The following is a 19,593-nucleotide window of genomic DNA, read 5'->3' as shown; positions in this document are numbered from 1 at the left end:
GCATTTTAATGAGCGAACGTTTCATGTGTTTTAAAATAAATAAATAACAGACACAAAACACACCATGTGGAACAATAAGCACTACAATTGAATCTGGTTTTCCGACAAATTTACATTTGTTTTGTGTAAAGCCCAAGGGGCTGTCTTTCGTCTGCAGAGGGACAGGTTCTTCTCTCTGCACCCTCACTGGCTAATCAAGGCCTTGTCAGATGCCTGGAAAAAAAAGAAACATACTCTGTGACCAACAATTATTTTCAGTTACCAAGATACTAAGATATTGTTTTTTATTAACATCTGTGTAATCAGAGGATTGATAAATAGGAGGACTCAACAAAGAGCTGTGACTTTGAAGGAGCACTAGTATTCTTGGTCAGCTCTGAAAAGACAATGCAAAACCCTACAGGAGAAAAGCCACAGGAGATGCATCAGAGAGCTGCTGGCCTGTGAGGGATACTGTATGTGTCTTAAGGATTATATGGATACATGGACCCAATTACACTCCTTAAGCTTTAAGTATCTTATCAATTTGGATTGCACAGAATTAGAAAGACAGAGACAGAGGGGGCAGAGAGAGAAAGAGAGGGTGAAAAAGGAGAATTTTGCACAGAAGGGGTCATTTCTCTGTGCTCCGTCTCTCCAGAAAGGTGAGCCAGTGAGCCTCTTGTGTTTCCTCCTGCTGTTTTGTCACTCATCAAAAAATAATCCCACAGGTTAGGTGAGGTCATTGGGCAAATCCCGCCCGTGCCTCTCCTGAACAAATAACAGATAATGACCTCTGACCTTGATTCTTTTGCAAAAGAATCGGCATCAGTATTCTGCCGTCACCGCCGCGGCAGCCGGGCCTACGCCAAATGCCAACCTCCGATCTGAAACCCCGCTCTTTTTTTTTTTAATGAACCCAGCCGAGGAGGGGGGCCCGGGAGCTCATCTGCATCACAGATTAGGCCTCTCGGAGAAAAATCAACCATCCATAATTCATTACATGTTTCCTGCTGCGCCCCGGAGATGGCAACGGTCCTAGCAACAGGAACCTAGCAACAGCAACAACTCTCCTCAGCCGCAGCCTATGGGGAACTTTCGTGTCTCATCAAATTTGGCCAATGGGGTGAGGGGAGAGGGGCTGGCAGGAGGTGGAGTGGTGGTTGTGAGGGGATAGGAGGGGCATGGGAGAGAGTGAGAGAGATGTGTTTCCTCCTGCAGCCGACTAGACAGCTGTGGAGTAAGGGTCTGAGAGGCCCAACCTCACTGGGACTGCCATGAGACTACATGTAAGTGTGCGTGTGTGTGTGTGTGTGTGTGTGTGTGTGTGTGTGTGTGTGTGTGTGTGTGTGTCTGTCTGTCTGTCTGCCTGTATGTGTGTGTTATGTTTGGAGGGAGGATAGGTGTCTGAACATGGGACTCCACAGGGGCAATCACAGACATACACTGTGCAATTGTGGCAGATACTCACATAGTCGCCATAGCCTAGACAGCTGATACTGGACATCCATGAGACTATCAGCTTGAAATATGGTGCTATAGGGTTGTGGAGATTGCTCACAACAGCTGAAGTGGCGGTGAGAACCGACCACTTAACACACCAATAAAAAAGCCATCATATGGGCAATGGCCAGTGTTATTACACTCCGACAGCATCTAAACGGGACACTGTAGCGTGTTCTTTCACCTCGTAATGGCTACCTTTCAGGCAAAATATTTGCTCCCCAACAACTGCTAGAACCAAAGCATGTTAGAAAACATCCATGTCTGAAATATATGAAGGCTAGTTGGCTTTGCATCCTTGTATCTCTGTAACCCCTGGGGTCTGTTATTAAAAAAAGAAAAATTTCAACACATGCTGGCAGTATTAACTAATCAATAAACTTCTAAAGAGATGAACAAGTCTACCTGCCAATTATTTGCCTGTTCACAAAACATTGAGCAAGAAATACACATATTACAGCATCTTGAAATGTTTATAATCCACTGACCATATTTTCAAAGAAAATAGTACTTACTGACACAAAAAGCTTGTGGCACAACGTTTTCAGTGGAGAGGTTTTTGACCTCCTGGTTACCTAAACTTAAGTGTATACGTAGAGCTAGCTTTGTTCAAATACATTAGAAAGAATGTAAAGCATAAAGCCACAAGAATCTGGAGGAGAGGCTAAAGAACCATCAAGCCAAGAGTTGCTGGGAAAGGTATGTAAACATTGTCCATCCCTCAAAAAAGCTGTAAAAAGATGTAAATATGCAGCATTACTGTAGACTGCTGTAGCTAGACACACATTCTTATCAGAATCTGAGTCTGGTTACACACCATTTTGTTTTGGTTATGGAGTGTGTTTCAACCTAGCCTGTAAGTCAGCCTGAATTTACCCTGCCCACAAAATGTGAGGATATCAGATGCTTTAATAGCTGTTTTCTGTTAGTCTTTTAAAGTTATTGCGCTGTCAATGTCTTGTATAACAGATGTGATAGCAGATTCTAATCTCTGATTTTGTGGTAAACAAAGTCAACTCAAGCGCACTCAGGTGATGTGGATGACTGCTTCACTATTGCTCATCTGTCCATCATCATATAAAGCCCGCCCAAATGATTTGATTGGCCTGAACAAATCTTAACTGGGCATATAGACTTCTCAATAGAGTGACTTCAGACCAAATTCCCTGCCCTCAAATTTTGTAAGCGGGGCAAATTTGGGCTGGCTTCTGGGCTACCATTCTTGTACAGTGTTACCGATATGATAGTGTACAGTATGTGCCGTGCATCTAGATTGTTAAAGATAATACACTCTGCATTACATATAACACACAGCAAACATCTCCAACATCCTCCTACTGTACACCATACCTACTCTGTTATACAAGTTCATTACATATGTGTGGCACCTGGTGCTTCATGTGGAAGGGAGAATAATTATAGTCCGTGAAACATACGGCATAGGAGGTCATCAAGTGGAGGTCATTAATCAGTTAGTCTGTGTGTTCATTTTCATCATTAGCTGTGTTACTCTTCTGCCTTCATTAGCCCTGTGACTTATTAGTGCATGTGGACAGCAGGCATGATGGATAAGCACAAGGCACAATTAAAGACACCCGGACCAGGGGCAATGCAGTCGGTCTGAGCCCCCTCATGCCACTGGCCTCCAGAGCCATCAGTGTGTGTGTGTGTGTGTGTGTGTGTGTGTGTGTGTGTGTGTGTGTGTGTGGGTGTGTGTGTGTGTGTGTGTGTGTGTGTGTGTGTGAGTCTTCACACTGGACCTGGCTGTGGGCTTGTGGGTCCCTCGGGAGCTGGATCTACACAGGAACTAATTGCTCAGTTAAATCCTTTCATGAATCATGTCACTTCCTAGTCATCCTGTGTGTGTGTGTGTGTGAGAGAGAGAGTGTGTCTGCCTGTCTTTGTGTGTGTTATCTTTATTAAAATGCTTATGACATATGGTCATGTAAAGGAATGACTGTATATCTTCTTTGCACATTATGTGCACATTCCACACAGAGGCTATTCTTTAGCTTGTTCTTCTGCTTCATTAGACATGTACAAATGCTACATGTTACACTGTATCACTTTATAAGTGACACCTATTTTTATTTTTTAATTATAGTCCATATCCACTCAATTGATCAAGCATATTTATCACCTTTAGTCACACATGTATTGTGGCAACAGTCATAGCAAAATCCTGCTGTGTAGTTAGTCAGGATAACAATACTCCATCCATTTTATTTATTTATATATCATTATTACTAATCAAACAAAACCAAGGTCTAATATCTCCCCCTCTGTGACCACAGGATGAAATTTTGAGCAGTATCCGAGATTAAAGAGTGTTTGTTGGGGAGGTGGGGGAGGCATATCTGCCCAAGGCAAGTCAAGGACAGAAAAAATATGGATAAAAAATAAATAGATGTGAGACTAGAAGAACAGAGGGGGAAGACTGACCTGAAGGACAGACTGACAGAGAAATACAGATCGGGGGAACAAACTGAGTGGTTAAATATATATTCACTAGTAATGATAGTGGTGGATAGAATGATACATATTTATGCAAAGGTATGACACTATTTTGGCATGCTCTCTTAAAGTGACATGTAATACTGTTTAGAACAAACCAATTCAACAATACATGAGTCTAATTTATTTGGGAGAATGATGTCAATATGTCACGAAACAAGACACTTCAGACCAACTGTAGATAATATAGCCACATTTGCCTCCCCATAGATCTGCCATATGAATGCCTAAAATACCTACTGCATATTAACCAGCACGTAAGCAACCAAGCATGTAAGGGCTGAAACACACCTGAATTTGAGGTTTATTAAATCTGAGGTGTTAAATTAGCTGAGTTATCTGAGTGAGTTGAGTTAAAGTGCCAGATAAATCGGTTCAGTGGCAGCCAGGCTTTGCACAAGATATCTTCCTCCAGTCGAGGGTGCACCAGTGTAGTACAGCCTGCAGCACTCGTCTGCAGGGTTGTTTAGAAGTCTTTTGGCTCCAAACGCCAAGAGCTTGTTTTCTTCCATGGGGCAGACTTGTGAGAAATCTCTGGGTCGAGCGTGAAAGCTTACAAGGGAAGGTTGTGTTCCCTGACTGTTTACCTTGGACAGATCGAAGCGTTGGTGGGGTGCAAGTAGAGAGCACAACACATTTCTGCCTCTCTCCGTTCAGAAGGAGGGCATGGTTTAACGAGACTGCAGAACCAACCCCGCAGTGAGACAGCCAATGTGTTCACAGCCTGAGAACTGAGCCCAATGGAAGAGACACCCAATCTAATAGACAATGTTTTTCTCATTCCCTTTCAGCTGGCGTGTAGTCATTGTACTTCAGTGTTGTACTCTTGCTTTTTTGTTATTTTTTTGAGTGCACTTGAGATTTATTAAACAGCTCTATTCATCCAACATACCCTGCACTAGGTTTTAATACCTGCACAGACACACACACACACACACACACACACACATGCACATACACACACATACACACACACACACACACACACACACACACACACACACAACACACACACACACACACACACACACACACACACACACATGCACACACACACACACACACACACACACACACACACACACACACACACACACACACACACACACAGAGACAGACATTACACTCCTCTCCAATAGTCTCTCTCCCTTCCCTCGCTACTTGCCATGCTGAATACCTCCATCTAGCGTCGGCCGCTCTGCCTTCCCAGCAGAGGGAGGAGGGAGGCTGGTGCTAATGATTCAGCCTCGCCGCTCCACATCCCTCAGGGCACAGCGTGCTTTACATGCTGTTTATTTAACTGCGCTCGAAGGGAGACTTTATCGCATTTAACCGCATGCATGACACTCCTGAGCAAATTCGGAAGAGATTGTACGGATGCCAGGGGATCCTCTTTTTCCACAACACAGTGCACAAACGCAGATATAAACAAAGTATCCCTGGGTCTTAAGAAAAGTCATATTCCAGAGGACAGTGGTATTGAGGCCTCTCATTTGTGAAAATATTTTTATTTTTTTTTCAGAAAGTCTTTCTCTCTCTTTCTTTCTCTCTCCAGACTTCCCACTCTCTGTTGCAGTTTGAAGCAGGGGAAATGAATAAGTGCTGAAACGCTTTGCAAATTGAAAGCGATGGCTAGAGTGGAACCATCACTCCCATGCTGTTTAATTAAGCCCAGAGAGAGTTGCGTCAGGGAACAAGGGCCAAATGACTCGCTGGGTCATGTGCATGTTTCACGCAATATGAATAATACAATACAGCCCCAACCAGGCCGCTCCGATATAAATGGAAAATGTCGCCACCTTCATGGTTGAGCCGTTGACAGAGTAATCCAAGGGTGTGTAGGGGTAAGTGTGCCTTCTTTTTCCACAATTTCATTTTTTTTTTTTTTTTCATTTTTCCTTCTTAGGATGGACAAAAAGTAAAAAGTCCAATTAAAGCATGAGTGAAAATTCTGAAAGCAAATCACAAATGGAACTGTTTTTAATAAAAGTTTTTTTTTTAACTAATTCTAGAGAAAACAAATCTCTTTTCAGTGTCAATATTTTTCAAAACGAATGATTTACTCAAGTGATGTAGTACCTCTAGTGAACAGACACAATCTGTTGTCTTTTTCTTGAAAGCTTTATTGTATCGGTATAGAAAAGAGTATTTTCCAAAAAAATATGTCCACCTCCTCACATATCCACACTACATGCATACGCCATTCACTATACAGCACAACAAACACAATGACCTGCTAAAAAGGCAAAACAAAAAACGACATCTTGACTTTCTTCATGGAGAAACACTATCATCCTGTAGCTTTCAAAACAAAGACCACGGTTCTTCATCAGTTGAGATGACGATGAGGAAATGCATGCAGTCCTTTGATTTATTATTTCACATGAACGACCACTTGAACATAACAGTGGACATACTGTATGCACTCTACACAGCTCCACTTGATCAGACTCCTTCTGCTGGTGAGTGGTTTCATTTCAGTATTGCACAGAAAATACTTTTCCTAGTCGCAGTAGGCCATTACTCCTGATGAATGCTGACATGAATCAGGACAAATTACATTACAAACTTTTATAGTTCCCATACAGATAGATGGAGCCACATCAATTTAGGGAATATAATAGCATTCGATGTCAAAGGGATTTGCTTTCTTCCTCACCCAAGGCTCCTGGCATCTATTCAATTTCAGTTACATTTAATAATACATTAACCAAAAACAAAACAAAAAACACTAAGTAAATGACCACAACCTTAATGAGAGTCCATTTATTTCACAAAGCATATCATCTCCTTTATCAATTTCACTGCCACACATCTCTGTGACTGGGCTAAAACAGTGGCAAAGCTGCTCTCTAGTTAGGTTACCCAAAAGCCTCCTCAAAGCCTGCTGGCTAAAACAGAGGGGCTTCTATTGTCCAGAATTGATTTCTGCTTCTCTCCTTTGGCCTGAAATATTGATACAGTGTTTAACACAGGGGGTTGAGGAGAACATGGTGACAACTTGTTCTCTCCCTTCCCTGCATAAATAATGTACATCATTCTACCTTTTCTCACCCTCTCCCTCTATCCTGCTATCCTATCTCTCCTTCTCCTGTTCTCTCTCTTCCTTTGCTTTAGTCAGGGCCTGCTACTCTCCCTCACATTTGACCTCATTGGCCACTTCCTGTCTGAGGGCTGTGCTCATAGGATCTGTCGCCTGTCACTGTCGCTTTCATTTAGCACTTAGCCCTGCGTGCCACCGGTCATACAGCCACCCAGGATGCCCACCCACCTTCACCATGTGCCAGAATGCTGTCTAGTCCATGACCACAGCCAGACTAATATTGCTAACAGAGAAAATAACATATTCTATTTATTTACATCAGCCAACAAAGGTTCAAAAGTCTTACCATTGTGAATTTGAGTGTTATATCTTTAGTGTTTTTAACACTGAATTACTGAATGAAAACAGAACTGTGAGGATCTAGTGCTCTTTGAAGCATCGTCGTGTTCTTGTGTTTGTCTAAACGTAATTGTTTCCGATATGGATTAATTGGATATCACCCTTGGCCTTGTATGTGCCTCGTCTGTCCATATAAAATACCACACACACACACACACACACACACACACACACACACACACACACACACACACACACACACAACACACACACACACACACACAAAACAAGCATCCAAACAAACACACATTAACACAACTGGGTGAAAGGTTGCGCGGAGGCGCAGAGTGTGCCCTCTCCACTGACGTCTCCTTTTGGGTAATTAGCGACGATGCTACATTCATTATGGAAAGCCATTACAGGATCAGAAAAACAAAACATGAGCTCGGGAGAATAAGGAGAGGCCTTGGAAGGTAACTACATATTCAGGCTTAAACTGCTGAATGGGCTCTCTAATGGAAAAACAGAAAGGAGAGACTATTCCTGCACCTCGGTGGGATGTACAACGAACAATAGGAGTAAATAAATAGGAGTGTGAGATATTGAGGCCCTGTGTGTGTGTGTGCGTGTGTGTGTGTGTGTGTGTGTGTGTGTGTGTGTGTGTGTGTGTGTGTGTGTGTGTGTGTCTCCTCTTCTTTCCAAAAGTTGGGAAAGTGACCATGATTTCTTTTAAAACCATGCCCCAATCCGAGGGACCAGTCTGGGTGCACGTTTCTTTTTAGTGTCCCCCTCTTTCAGCCACATTTTCTTCCTCTTGGAATCGAAGAATCCTAAAGGAGAACAGCCATGTCAGACTCCTGACCAACAACTGAGGTGCACACCCTCAGATATGCAACATGCACACATGAGTCAAAAGAAACCATGCTGACTTACCTTGGGTTTGTGCTCACATGCACCTCTCATTCGCTCTAAATAATTACAAATTACACAACAATTAATCCTGATTAAGAAATTGTTTGGAAAATCGGATGAGTGATTTGAACCTGAAAACTGGATTTCACTGAATCTATTTGTAATGTCATAATATGCTCAACTTGGCTGCCTGCCAGTTGCACAGTCTTCCATTAGTAAGAATCTGTGGGCCCACTTCTACAAATATTGCACCCAGAATTATTTCCCATTCATTTGCTGAGATACCGCATTAAATGCATCCAATTAAAGGCTCACAAAGTTAAAATATTAGCTTGACTTGTCCAAAGCAAAAGCTTCGGGAAAGAGCAAATAATCTACCAAAAACCCAAGTTGACTCAAGACCACTTCAAATCTCCAGGAAAACTACCTAAAACCTCATTAAGAACATCAAAGAGAATAAGCAAATGAAGGCCCAATGTGAAATGTAAGACATGACACATTTTACAGCGTCTTCTGTCCAACAAGTCCAAAGGGAGAAATGCCTTTTAAACTGCTGCCAGGGAGCATCCAAACGGGGTGTCTCTGCTTGAATATTTAGAAGTAAACTCAAAAGGCCAAATTAGCTCTAAACTGAGTCTCTTTATAGTCCATTGGCTTCATGCTTCTCAGTTTAACTGACAGGCATTACTGCTCCAATTACCTGTTGGCTTCATTTATTGTGTTCAGAACAGGTTGGTGATGATATTGACATAAAGAACCGGTGGACTGGTGAACTGGTTTTTAAGTCCCCCCTCCCCATTGCCCTTCTCGAAGACGTCCATCGAGTAGTTGCTACAATCTTAACACGAATGTGTTGTCCCTATCTGAACACAGAGATGTGTTCAAAAACAACGCAAGTTGTGTTGTTTTCAACACATTAATTTAAAGAGTGATTCACACAGAGACAGGTCACAAAGAGGATCAATTTACGTTTGACCATGTAGGTAGCATTCAGAGTGGACACCTACACACTAAATACTCACTCTATAAATGGTTTTCAAGATCTGTCTGATAGGGGTGTAGGATGTTGTATAACTGCATCTGTTTTATACTGCTGCCTTTGACTTATGACCTATGCAAAGCAATTACTGGGTAATACAGAATTAGCTGCGTGCACAGCAGGAGCACCCCAGAGGCCTAGTCTGCTCTTGCGACCCCCTGCACCGCGATCTGCTCTCCTGTGAAGTAAAGGTCATGTCGGGGGGCACACCTCTGGCGAGTCCCAGGCTCTGTAGGCCTCTCTCCTCCTCCTCTTCCGGGGGGTTCTGAGCGCTGTTCCGTAGATAGCGGCCGTGGGAGGGCGGGCCAGGGAGAGCGTTCTGGCGGCAGCGTTGAGGCTCCTCTTCCAGGGTATTTTCATCAGGTACATCTGTGTGTGGATACAGAGACCAATGACTTGTACGCATGCGTCAGTGTGTGTGTGTGTGTGTGTGTGTGTGTTTGAGTGAGTGAAAGAAAAAGAGAGAGAGAAGAAATGCCATTTACACAGGGTGTGTGTGTGTGTGTGTGTGTGTGTGTGTGCGCGCGTGCACACACACACACACACACACACACACACACACACACACACACATCAATGTTTCCTGCCATAATGTGTGATTATAATCTTGTCACTTTTATTATCACCAAAATAGCCTTTGGATAAACTTTTTTTTAAAAAGAATGGTGAATTCTAAGCAGTTTGGTGACAAGCCGTTTTGACAAGTTTCTCAGCATCTTTGCACAATTGTTTTTTTTCTCTAATGCATAACACTTATATTTATCTTGCCACATCCTTGACATCAGATGCACAATTGAGGCCAAAATGAGAAGCATCTCCCATTATCAAAGCGTCACACGGACAATAACAGCAGTGCTAGACTCATTTGTATACCCGTGCAAAAACACCGGGGAGAAATGTAAAGAAAGTTCAAACATCCCCTCCGGCAAAGCGTCTTTCTCGCTTTCTCTCTCATAAGACCTGCCGTATATTCCATTCATATTTCATGTGGCACGCTTTTATTGTGATTAGTCATGTAAATAAAATGAGATTTCTTTATTCTTTTCTCTTGGTAATTTACATTTATATTGAATTAGCGTCGGAGAGGCTGTGAGTGGAGGGGGTGATTATGCCGGGAGATTACGGGCAGATTTCATCGCCATTGTGCGGTCTAATTAAAAAGGCAGAGCAGAAGAAAGCAGACAGATGCTCCCGTGCCGAACCTGTTTTCATTACCAAAGAGGTCCACACACTACTTCTCGAAAGCCACCCCCATCGCATCCAATTTCTCGCAGTCTCTTTCTCTCTCTTCTCAAGCCTCCCCCATCATGTCTCCCCCAAACACCAGAGTTATTATTACCCTTGTGAACATTTATAAGTCAAGCGTTTAACAAATCACGTCATTTGAGATACATCAAAAACAAGGCCAGGAAGCCATCAGTTTCATCTACAGGGATCAAACAAGCAAAAGATGATAGGCCACTGGTCTTATGGCTAGACCTACAGTACAGAATAGGCATGAACATTTTAGTATTCTCACAAAGCCAACTTCTCAGTATCTCAGTGGAAACCAGTGGGGAATTACTAAATTACCGCAATGTTGTGTGTGGTTAATATTAACATGTAGTCCATCTGGCTATAGAAAGAACATTTGTGAAAAATATGTGGGATTTTTAATTTTGACTTAAATCAAATTTACAGATTAGATAGTAAGCCTGACTTTAAAAGTTAATCTTATCTACTTACAATATCAAGAGGTCATACGCATGTAATATCTCATTTAGCTTTCTCAGTAACCCTTGACAGACTATTATGTTTAGCTGGCTGCTTCAAGCACATTGAATGACCTCTGTGTATAAAAAAAAATGCACTATATAAATAAACTTGACTTGACTTGTATCAACTTGACTAACATGACCAGGAGGTCACTTTCTCTGGTCTAGCCCATCAAAGTTGGCAAGAATGACCACCAGTGTTTTGGACAGGTATATAGGCCTTATAGCTACCTCGGCCACCCTATACACCAATGCATTGATGGTACCATTGTGTGCACGCAAGAGGAAATGTCTTGCTTTGGTATTTCAAGGCCTCTGGTGTTTGTGTGAAGGAGGGGGGGGGGGGGGGGGGGGGGTGACCAGGGCCGGTTTTAGCCTACTACATTTGGGTGTCCTGGTAGAAATTTTGGGAGGGCAACATGACCAAAGTGGTCCATTTTAATCAATATTGGCACAAAACACAAACACAGAAAATTCGGTACTACATAGTATGAGTTGCTGCAGCCAACAACCAGGGATAGGCAGTATTTCTGACATGTATATAAAATAAGTATTTCAAACACAAAATAGTATGTTTGTTTGTATTTTATTTTTTTGAAGAAAATTTCTTCGTAGGTGTGTATTTTTGTAGTTGTAGTGACATCATAAAAGTGTAAAACAATGAATGCAGCATCTGACTGGTGCTGACTTGTAATTTGCCCAGAGTTGTTGTGGTCAGAACACTGAGATTCAGGAAGATGATTCAGTGCAAGATGAGTAAAGTGTACATTGCTCACACACACACCAGCTTCAAGTTTCTTGAGAACTTTAATTAGTTTCTTGAGAACTTTAATCATCTAATTGGAACACATGGAACCGGCTATGTGGTTGTCCTGCAACATTGCTCAATCTGGGCATGCGTTGACAATGAAATAGACACTTTGTACCACTTGACAAGTTCAGTTGTGACTTTTTGAATGCCTCTCTGATACAGCATTTAGGCTATGAGATGTAACAGGCAAGTCAGCATATTGATCTGTTGACTGTTTGCAGGTAATGGCATGTCTCGTAGGCAGAGAAAAGCTGTTGCTCTCAAACACTGTCCACTTGAGTGTGTACTGATGAAGGAATAGATTAAATTGAAATATATGGAAGGCTTGCCAAGTGATATGCTCCTTTTAAAGAGTATGTTTAGTACTTTCAATTACTATTTTATTTTGATACATGGTGCATTTTGTAGTTTATTTTTATATTAAAATTAGGGTATTTGATATTTAATCCCCCCCCCCCTCAGAGTATAGCACTGTAGCTGCCTGGCTGGCTGCAACAACTCAAGCTGGGTAGTACTGATTGTTTTCTCATACCGACAGCACTCAGTGACTTTGAGAAACAGAGATCTAGAGGGGGGTTTTACCTACCTAACACACATACATAAGCCTACTGCACAGCTATGTACCAGCTATCTACCATTACACTCAACACCAACTCTTCTACATCCAAGCTGGGTTTGTGACTGCACACTGGGAGAAAAAAAAAGAAAAAAAGACCTCTTGACTTTGTTTGGGTGGGCGAGACACAAGGCTGTGGCCCCTGCCTAGAGCCAGCCCTGGGGGTGACACCTGGTCACATGAAAGTGTCAGAGATGCGTTGTGAGTGTCCGACAGTAACAGCCTCTCAGGCCAGATCGCGTTCCCCCACACCCTGATGACAGAGCCTTCCTCTCTGCTAATGATGTCATCCGCAGCGCAGCCCCAGCGCAATTTGCACTCTTCCTCCTCAAGCATGTCACCTCCGCTAAGTCACAGTCTACAATCAGGGGTCGGAACTGTTGATTGTATGAGGGAAGAAGGTGATGGAGGGAAGGAAGAAATGGAACGAGAGAGCAAGGACAAGATTGGCCGATATGAGAGAGAGAGAGAGAGAGAGAGAGAGAGAGAGAGAGGCGTAATGAGCCTCGTCAACCAGAGACAAAGGCAACCTGGCAAGACTCAATTTACCTCTCCGGATGAATGGAGGTCTTATTACCATGGGGTCAGCCACTGTGACCCTGTAAATTCACAGTCCATTACTGAAGGCACATGGACACCCACACATTGGTCTCTCCTCTGTGTGTGTGTGTGTGTGTGTGTGTGTGTGTGTGTGTGTGTGTGTGTGTGAGTCTGTGTGTGTGTGAGAGAGAGAAAGAGAGAGCACACCCCCTCTCGTAAAGGTATCCAAACCCATCACACTGTCTAAATCCCAGTCAGAGAATTGGAAACAGAAAATGAGTGTGGCTCATTCTTAAGCGTCCTCTGCAAAACATTCGAGTGGAGGCAAGCCCTTCTCTGACAGCCTTGAATAACAAGCAGTGGTTGTTCGCCCGTGAAAGACACTGCTAGCGGTCATATCAGATTTTACATTTAAAAAAATGCCGGAATGAAAACAGAAAGCCATTCTGAAACCCTTCGGTCATTATCCTCAGCGATAGGGAAGAGGATGCTTTCCAAAGAGCAGCCCGGCCACTGCTTTTCCTGATCAATATTTGTTTCTATTATATGGTTACCTGGGAGATAAGGCTTAAAGAGAGAGAGGGAGAAAGAAAGGGGGAAGAGCAAACCTGCACAGCCGCATAATCCATTATCATTTAATTACTTTAAACAAAAAGCAAAAAAAAATCAAAGAGCAATAATGATAATGAGATCTTTTAATACTCATAAAGAGGAGGACTGCTTTTATGCTTTGGATCAAAGCGGTGCTTTAATTTCAAGTACAAAACACGGACCGTGTCCCAGACTCATTCTTCATGCATGGATTTGCAGCCTTTGTGCTCCCTGTGATTTTGTTTATTCGGGCCGTGCTGAAAGTGAGGACACTGAATAGGCTCTGTCTATATTTAGATTGGCGGAGGTTGATCGCCAGAGGAAACACACGCACCTGACATGACTGAGCCAAGCCTGCTGATTGGCATCCTGACCTCGGATTAGTTCCAGCAAGATGGCCGTCACCAGATGAAGCTCTCATGGGCTGGTCCTCCGTTTCATTTTTCAGTAAAAACGAGCTGGTGTTAGAAGTCAGAGAGGTTTCTCATCTTTGATTTAAAAATCAAGCCTTGAAGCATGCTCATAAAAAAGACGTCATCCCGGTCTAGTCGAAGCTAGGCTACGCGCTGTAGGCTACGCGCACCTGAAAGTCATGGTTGTAGTCACATTAGTTTGCAGTTGTACAATAGGCTTATTCAATTTGATACATGTAGCGTATCAAACAAAAGGCTATGTCAAATTAATAAAGTGACAATCAACAGATTTAAAATAGACTACGGACGAAGAATAGAGGTCTTACCATTATTCAGGCTAGCCTTTTAGTAGGGCCTTGAAATGTCCATAAATAAAACATCTTACAGCATGGTGTTGCATAGTATGTGCCATGTCGCCTAACTTTACTAATGTTACCGAATGGACTGTCTAAGATGTGTTTAAATAGGTGCTGAGACACATTATAGGCTACTGTCAGCATTTTGCCCCTTTAAGAGCATAAGTCACCCTTGGACGGTTTCATATTCACATATGACTACAGCCAACCAGCAACAGAACGCAAAGACAGCATCCTCAAAAAATGAACGACACCAAGAGTCAATGACCTCGTAGCTGACCCTGTCAGGTTACGAGGGGAATATTCACTCCTCTCTCACAAATGCCGCTATTCAGCGACATTGCGGATCACCACCAAAAGCTGCGTCAGCATAGGCAGTAAGCCGCTTTACTTTTGCGCTCTCTCCTTGCCGGCCCTCATAACTCCATCTCTCCATGTAGCCGCATCCCCATCCGGTGCTGTGGCCTGAGCTGAGATAGCGATGGCTGGAGCCGTGGCTCGAAGGAGCTGGCGCAGAACCGGATGTTTTCCCATCCTCAGCTGCTCTATCAGTTTCATCTTTCATAAAGCACCCAGGGGCCTCGGGCTCCAGAACCATAGATCGTAACCAAGCGTAGATGAGCGTCATGACAAGGAGCAGTACAGCCAGGCGCACAAGACACACCGGCTTCCAGTTTGAATGAGAGCTGTTTTGTGCAGAATGTGACAAATGGGCTTATATTTACTCATTCGAGAAAATCCTGTATTCAATTGTGCATGATGATGCTGCCACACAAACTGTTCCAGCACATTTCTTGACGAGAATTTGTATTTTGTCCATCATCCCACCAAAAAAGCACAAAAGAATATCAGACTGCTGAAAGTCCGAACGAATGAAAGAATTGCCAACACTCAAGTGATAATCTCAATTCAAGAGCCTGCCCGCCAGCCTTTAGTCGCCTCACATTCAGATATGCCTAACGACGCTCTTACCAGTGAATGTTGCTTTTGTGTAAAGAAGAGCAGGACGGGCAAAACCTTTACCATCCTAGAACAACCTACAGTTAAAGAATAAACAACACAGTAATGCATTCATATATAATTAAATTATGATGATGTGGCTGATGTGGGGGACAAGGAAGAACAGAGAGCTGGAGTCGACTTTAAACAGAGCGCAGCATTAATAATGCACAGATCGCTCCATTAATTACTGTACTTCAGTGAGAGGGATTTGGGGAGGGAAAACGTGTAGTTGGATTCAGAGAGAGCGAGAGCGATTTAAAAATGAGACTTCAAATGAAACCTCCATATTCTCACACACTTCTCGCATAATGTTCTGGAAGTGGAGCTAGCCAAAGTTTATGAAGGACTACGGCTTGTAAAAATGTATCTCCAAATAGGCCTATAGTTTATTAGACTATCAGACTGTTGGACATGCAAGATTTTGCCATTTTTTTTTCTTAAATGACGTAGGCTAAAATCTTTTTAAATTATCAACTCTCCAACAAAATCACAGAAACAGAGTAAAGATGACGATGTCCTTTGGTACACATGCTTACAGACACTACTGAATAAAGCTATAGACCCTTTCAAGAGAGTTCCATTATCAGCATCATAGTTGGCCCCACAAGGCTTCCGTTTTAACATTCCATATGTTATCTTAATGCAGAGGAAGTAGATTGGGAACCAAATAGAACGTTCAAGCATTGTTTTTGTTTTTATTGTTGAAAGGGTCTATTTCAAAACTATGGTGTCAATGTTTCTATCTCTTCATGCTGCTGTCAAAACTGGACAAGAATTCTAATGCGAACAGGTGCTGAGGTGACCTGGCAGCAAACTACGGAGAAACAGTACCATCTAGCGGAAGATGCTGACAATCACTCGCCCACTGAATTATTCTAAAGTGTATAGGGCAGTTATGTTTTCAGTTCCACTTATACATCTATATATTATTTATAAATATAAAACAACTAGACAATATTAACCAGGTCATCACAATTTAACTATCCAATGATGTTTAGAGACAGAAGGAAATTAATCTTACAGTGGGTGTAACACATATAGAATATGCCACTACACACTAACGATTGTGTAATTTTTGATGCTACAGCAATTGATAAATTGGTCTAGAATATCAAGACCTTTCTAGAATATCAAGTAATCATCAACCAAATAAATTAACTAAATATTATTTAATGTTCAGATCAGAGGCTGCATTTAGAACTTCATGCCAGCAGAGGGAGGCATTGTATTATTAAAATATCACTAACATGGCTTTTACCAAACACCAATGTCAACACAATCTGCCTGCCTGCATTCCATTTACAGGAAAACTAATTTACTGACTTCAAACAAAAAGGTCAAAACTACTTGAAAGTGAAAAAGTTAAAGGAACCGTATGTAGGATTTTGGCCAAAACTGGTACTACAATCACTTTCAAAATACTGTAGAGTGGTGTACACCGCAGATGTGGTAACTAGAGCAGAGCGGGCAACCCAGATGCCGAAACACTACTGACTTTGTGATTACTAGATAGGTGGAGGGTGGCGGATCAGGCTAAAACACAAATATGTAAACATCAACATCAGTTGAGGGCTGCAACTTCACTTTTTTTTAAATGACGATATCCTGGCCGGACTACTGTTGTCAGTGATATAAGTATTGAAATTAGCATGATTTCCTAATGTCTAGTGACAAATCAGGGCCATTTTATGATTAATTGAATTTAATTTCTTACATACGGTTCCTTTAAGCAGCCTGAACAGACCAGTCGGGCAGCTGTCTGTGTGTGCTTGAGCTGATGAGATGTGCTAATCCTGTTCTGCTGGAACTCTCAACACACACACACACACACACACACACACACACACACACACACACACACACACAAATGCATTGTGATCTCCCTCATGGACCATTAATACTTAACACAAGGTCACACATGGTGGCCAATAAGGTCAGTCCAACACCTACCTAAAAACCATATGTTCACACTAGCATTCAGAATCCAGGCATGTTGTAATAATGCTTGCATAGCGGTGCCATCACTGAGACAGCCAGGTTAGGGGTGCATTTAATCAGGCAGCAGGGGAGCATTGTTGGGGCTTGAACTAAAAGGACACACAGGGTGTGCCCTGCAACTGGACACAGTTTTGTTTAATTATGCATCGGAAGGGGCCTGTGCTTCTGGCACTATCTCCCAGCAATCAGCAGCACACAAGGGCCTTTTCCTCTCTCTCTCCCTCTCACTCGCCCTCAAACATACTTGAGCTTGACATTCTCAAAAATGTACTGCAAGTTGAGTAAACAAACAGACTTCTTGCACATTCCACACAGGCCATGTACAGTATTTGAGTTATACTTCCCATGCAAACTCCTGCCTCTATTTACACAGACACAGAGAGAGAGAGAGAGAGAGAGAGAGAGAACTTCAGCCCCTCTGGATACAAGTCATGCATCACCAGCTATAACAGCCTCCACCCTCTTCAGAGTCGATGCCATGATGACTGTTGGTCACAGCCAATGGCCTTGGTAGATAACATCTCTGGGCAGGACGTTTTAAGGACAAGCCTGATAGAACCTTGGGCTCAGAGCAGCCTGTGCAGGGATTTACCCTTATCAGGCAAAGACCTAAAACTTTCCCAAATTTGCACACCACCTTTTGCATTCAAAGTTACGCAATGCAATCAATTCTTTGGCATTCAAATGATCTGCTACGGGCTGAGACATGCCAGCAAACTTTCCCTCCATCTGCATGATAAGCCAAGAGGCAAACCACATGATTTACAGACAAATGTAGCTCATCTCGCTGTGATGTTTATAACAAACTGGCCCAGAGGCTGAGTGGTTGCGTATGCAGTGCTGCAAATCACAGCAGCGCACCGTGTTTAGGAATGGAGTGAGAAGGTCAGATAAGACTTGAGCGAAGAGCCGAGAGAGAGCTCCCAGGAGACTCACCACGCATGCAGAAATGCCAAATCAGCACATTCTCTCTCAAACTAGATGTACCGCATAGCGGTACAAAATATGACCGCCGCACAGTCCTGTACATCCATGCTGCGAAAAATAAATCATATTAATGAATTTGTCTCCATCTTCTACTCCATCCCCCACTCTTGAAACTTGTATGTCTGCTTGTTTGGAATGTCTGTTTGCGGCCACACACAAAGTAGCCTACTGGTGCTGCAAAGGTGAAGATAGATTTGTAGCACTTGCCAAAAAATTTGTAGCATTGTTATAAAACCTTTAAAATCTCTGAACAATCACAAGTAGGGCAGTTCATCACAGTCCATCCATTGCAACTGGACTGATGAAAGGTACACCTCTGTGGCGGTCTCCGGCTCCCGTGCTTCTGTCACAGCTCGCACCCTCTCCTCTGTTGGACCAATGCTCTTTTCCGATAGCAGAATGCCCATGAAAATCAGTCTGTTCATGTTGAATTGGCACTTTTCAGGATTCAGTGTTAATCCTGTGTCCCTGAGTCTTTCCATGACTGCGTGCAGCCGTCTGTTGTGAGTCTCTTGGTCAGGTGCGTGTATGATAACGTCATCAGATATGTTCTCTACTCCTTCAATACCAGCTAATGCATTGGCTATCTCGTGCTGATACTGTTCGCTGGCTGATGACACACCAAACAAGAGTCTTTTGTACCTGTACACTCCGTTACGCACGGCAAATGTGGTGATGTCACGTGAATCGGGAGTCAGTTCAAGTTGATGGTATCCCCATTTTAAATCTAACTTGCTGAATACAATTGAGCCGTTCATGCCCTGAAGTAACTCATCCACTGTGGGAATTGGAAAGCGTTCCCTCACTATGGCTTCATTAGCCCGCCTCATATCCAAGCAAAGTCGTACATCATTCCCAGGTTTTGGGACAATCCCAACCGGGTTCAAGTCCACCAATTCTTTGATTCTGGACTCTACAGGCCCCCTGAGGTGGAATGGAATGCGCCTGAGTGGCTGGGCTACTGGTTTCACCTCTGGGTTAATGTGTAGACTGACCTGTCTTGTTTTCAGTTTCCCGACTCCACTGAACACTTCGGGGTACTGCTGCTGGAGTGCTTGTTTAATTTCTGTAATAGCAGCAATGTTGGCACCTATTCTTAAAACCCCCAGTTTCATTGCTGTCTCCTTTCCCAGCAGCGGTTCACCACTTCTCCTGATTACGATGAACTCTGCTTGTTCTTTCTTTTTTCCTATGGA

The 19,593-nt window shown here is 42.9% G+C and overlaps 1 protein-coding gene across 1 annotated transcript in view; it reads right to left on the bottom strand.

The window, feature by feature from the left end:
- Positions 1–6,096: 6,096 nt before the first annotated feature.
- dnajb6b (DnaJ heat shock protein family (Hsp40) member B6b) overlaps positions 6,097–19,593 on the bottom strand; it is a 99,600-nt gene continuing 86,103 nt past the window's right edge. The window contains exons 9-10 of the mRNA XM_042068818.1: positions 9,540–9,698; positions 6,097–8,208 (exon numbers count right to left, since the gene is read on the bottom strand). Of these exons, the coding sequence (XP_041924752.1) occupies positions 8,108–8,208; positions 9,540–9,698 (260 nt within the window). The 3' untranslated portion in view covers positions 6,097–8,107. The remainder of the gene's footprint in view (positions 8,209–9,539; positions 9,699–19,593) is intronic.

The sequence above is a fragment of the Alosa sapidissima genome, chromosome 17 (genome assembly GCF_018492685.1).
Source record: "Alosa sapidissima isolate fAloSap1 chromosome 17, fAloSap1.pri, whole genome shotgun sequence".
NCBI classification, from domain to species: domain Eukaryota; kingdom Metazoa; phylum Chordata; class Actinopteri; order Clupeiformes; family Clupeidae; genus Alosa; species Alosa sapidissima.
This window is presented reverse-complemented; position numbering and strand designations above follow the sequence as displayed.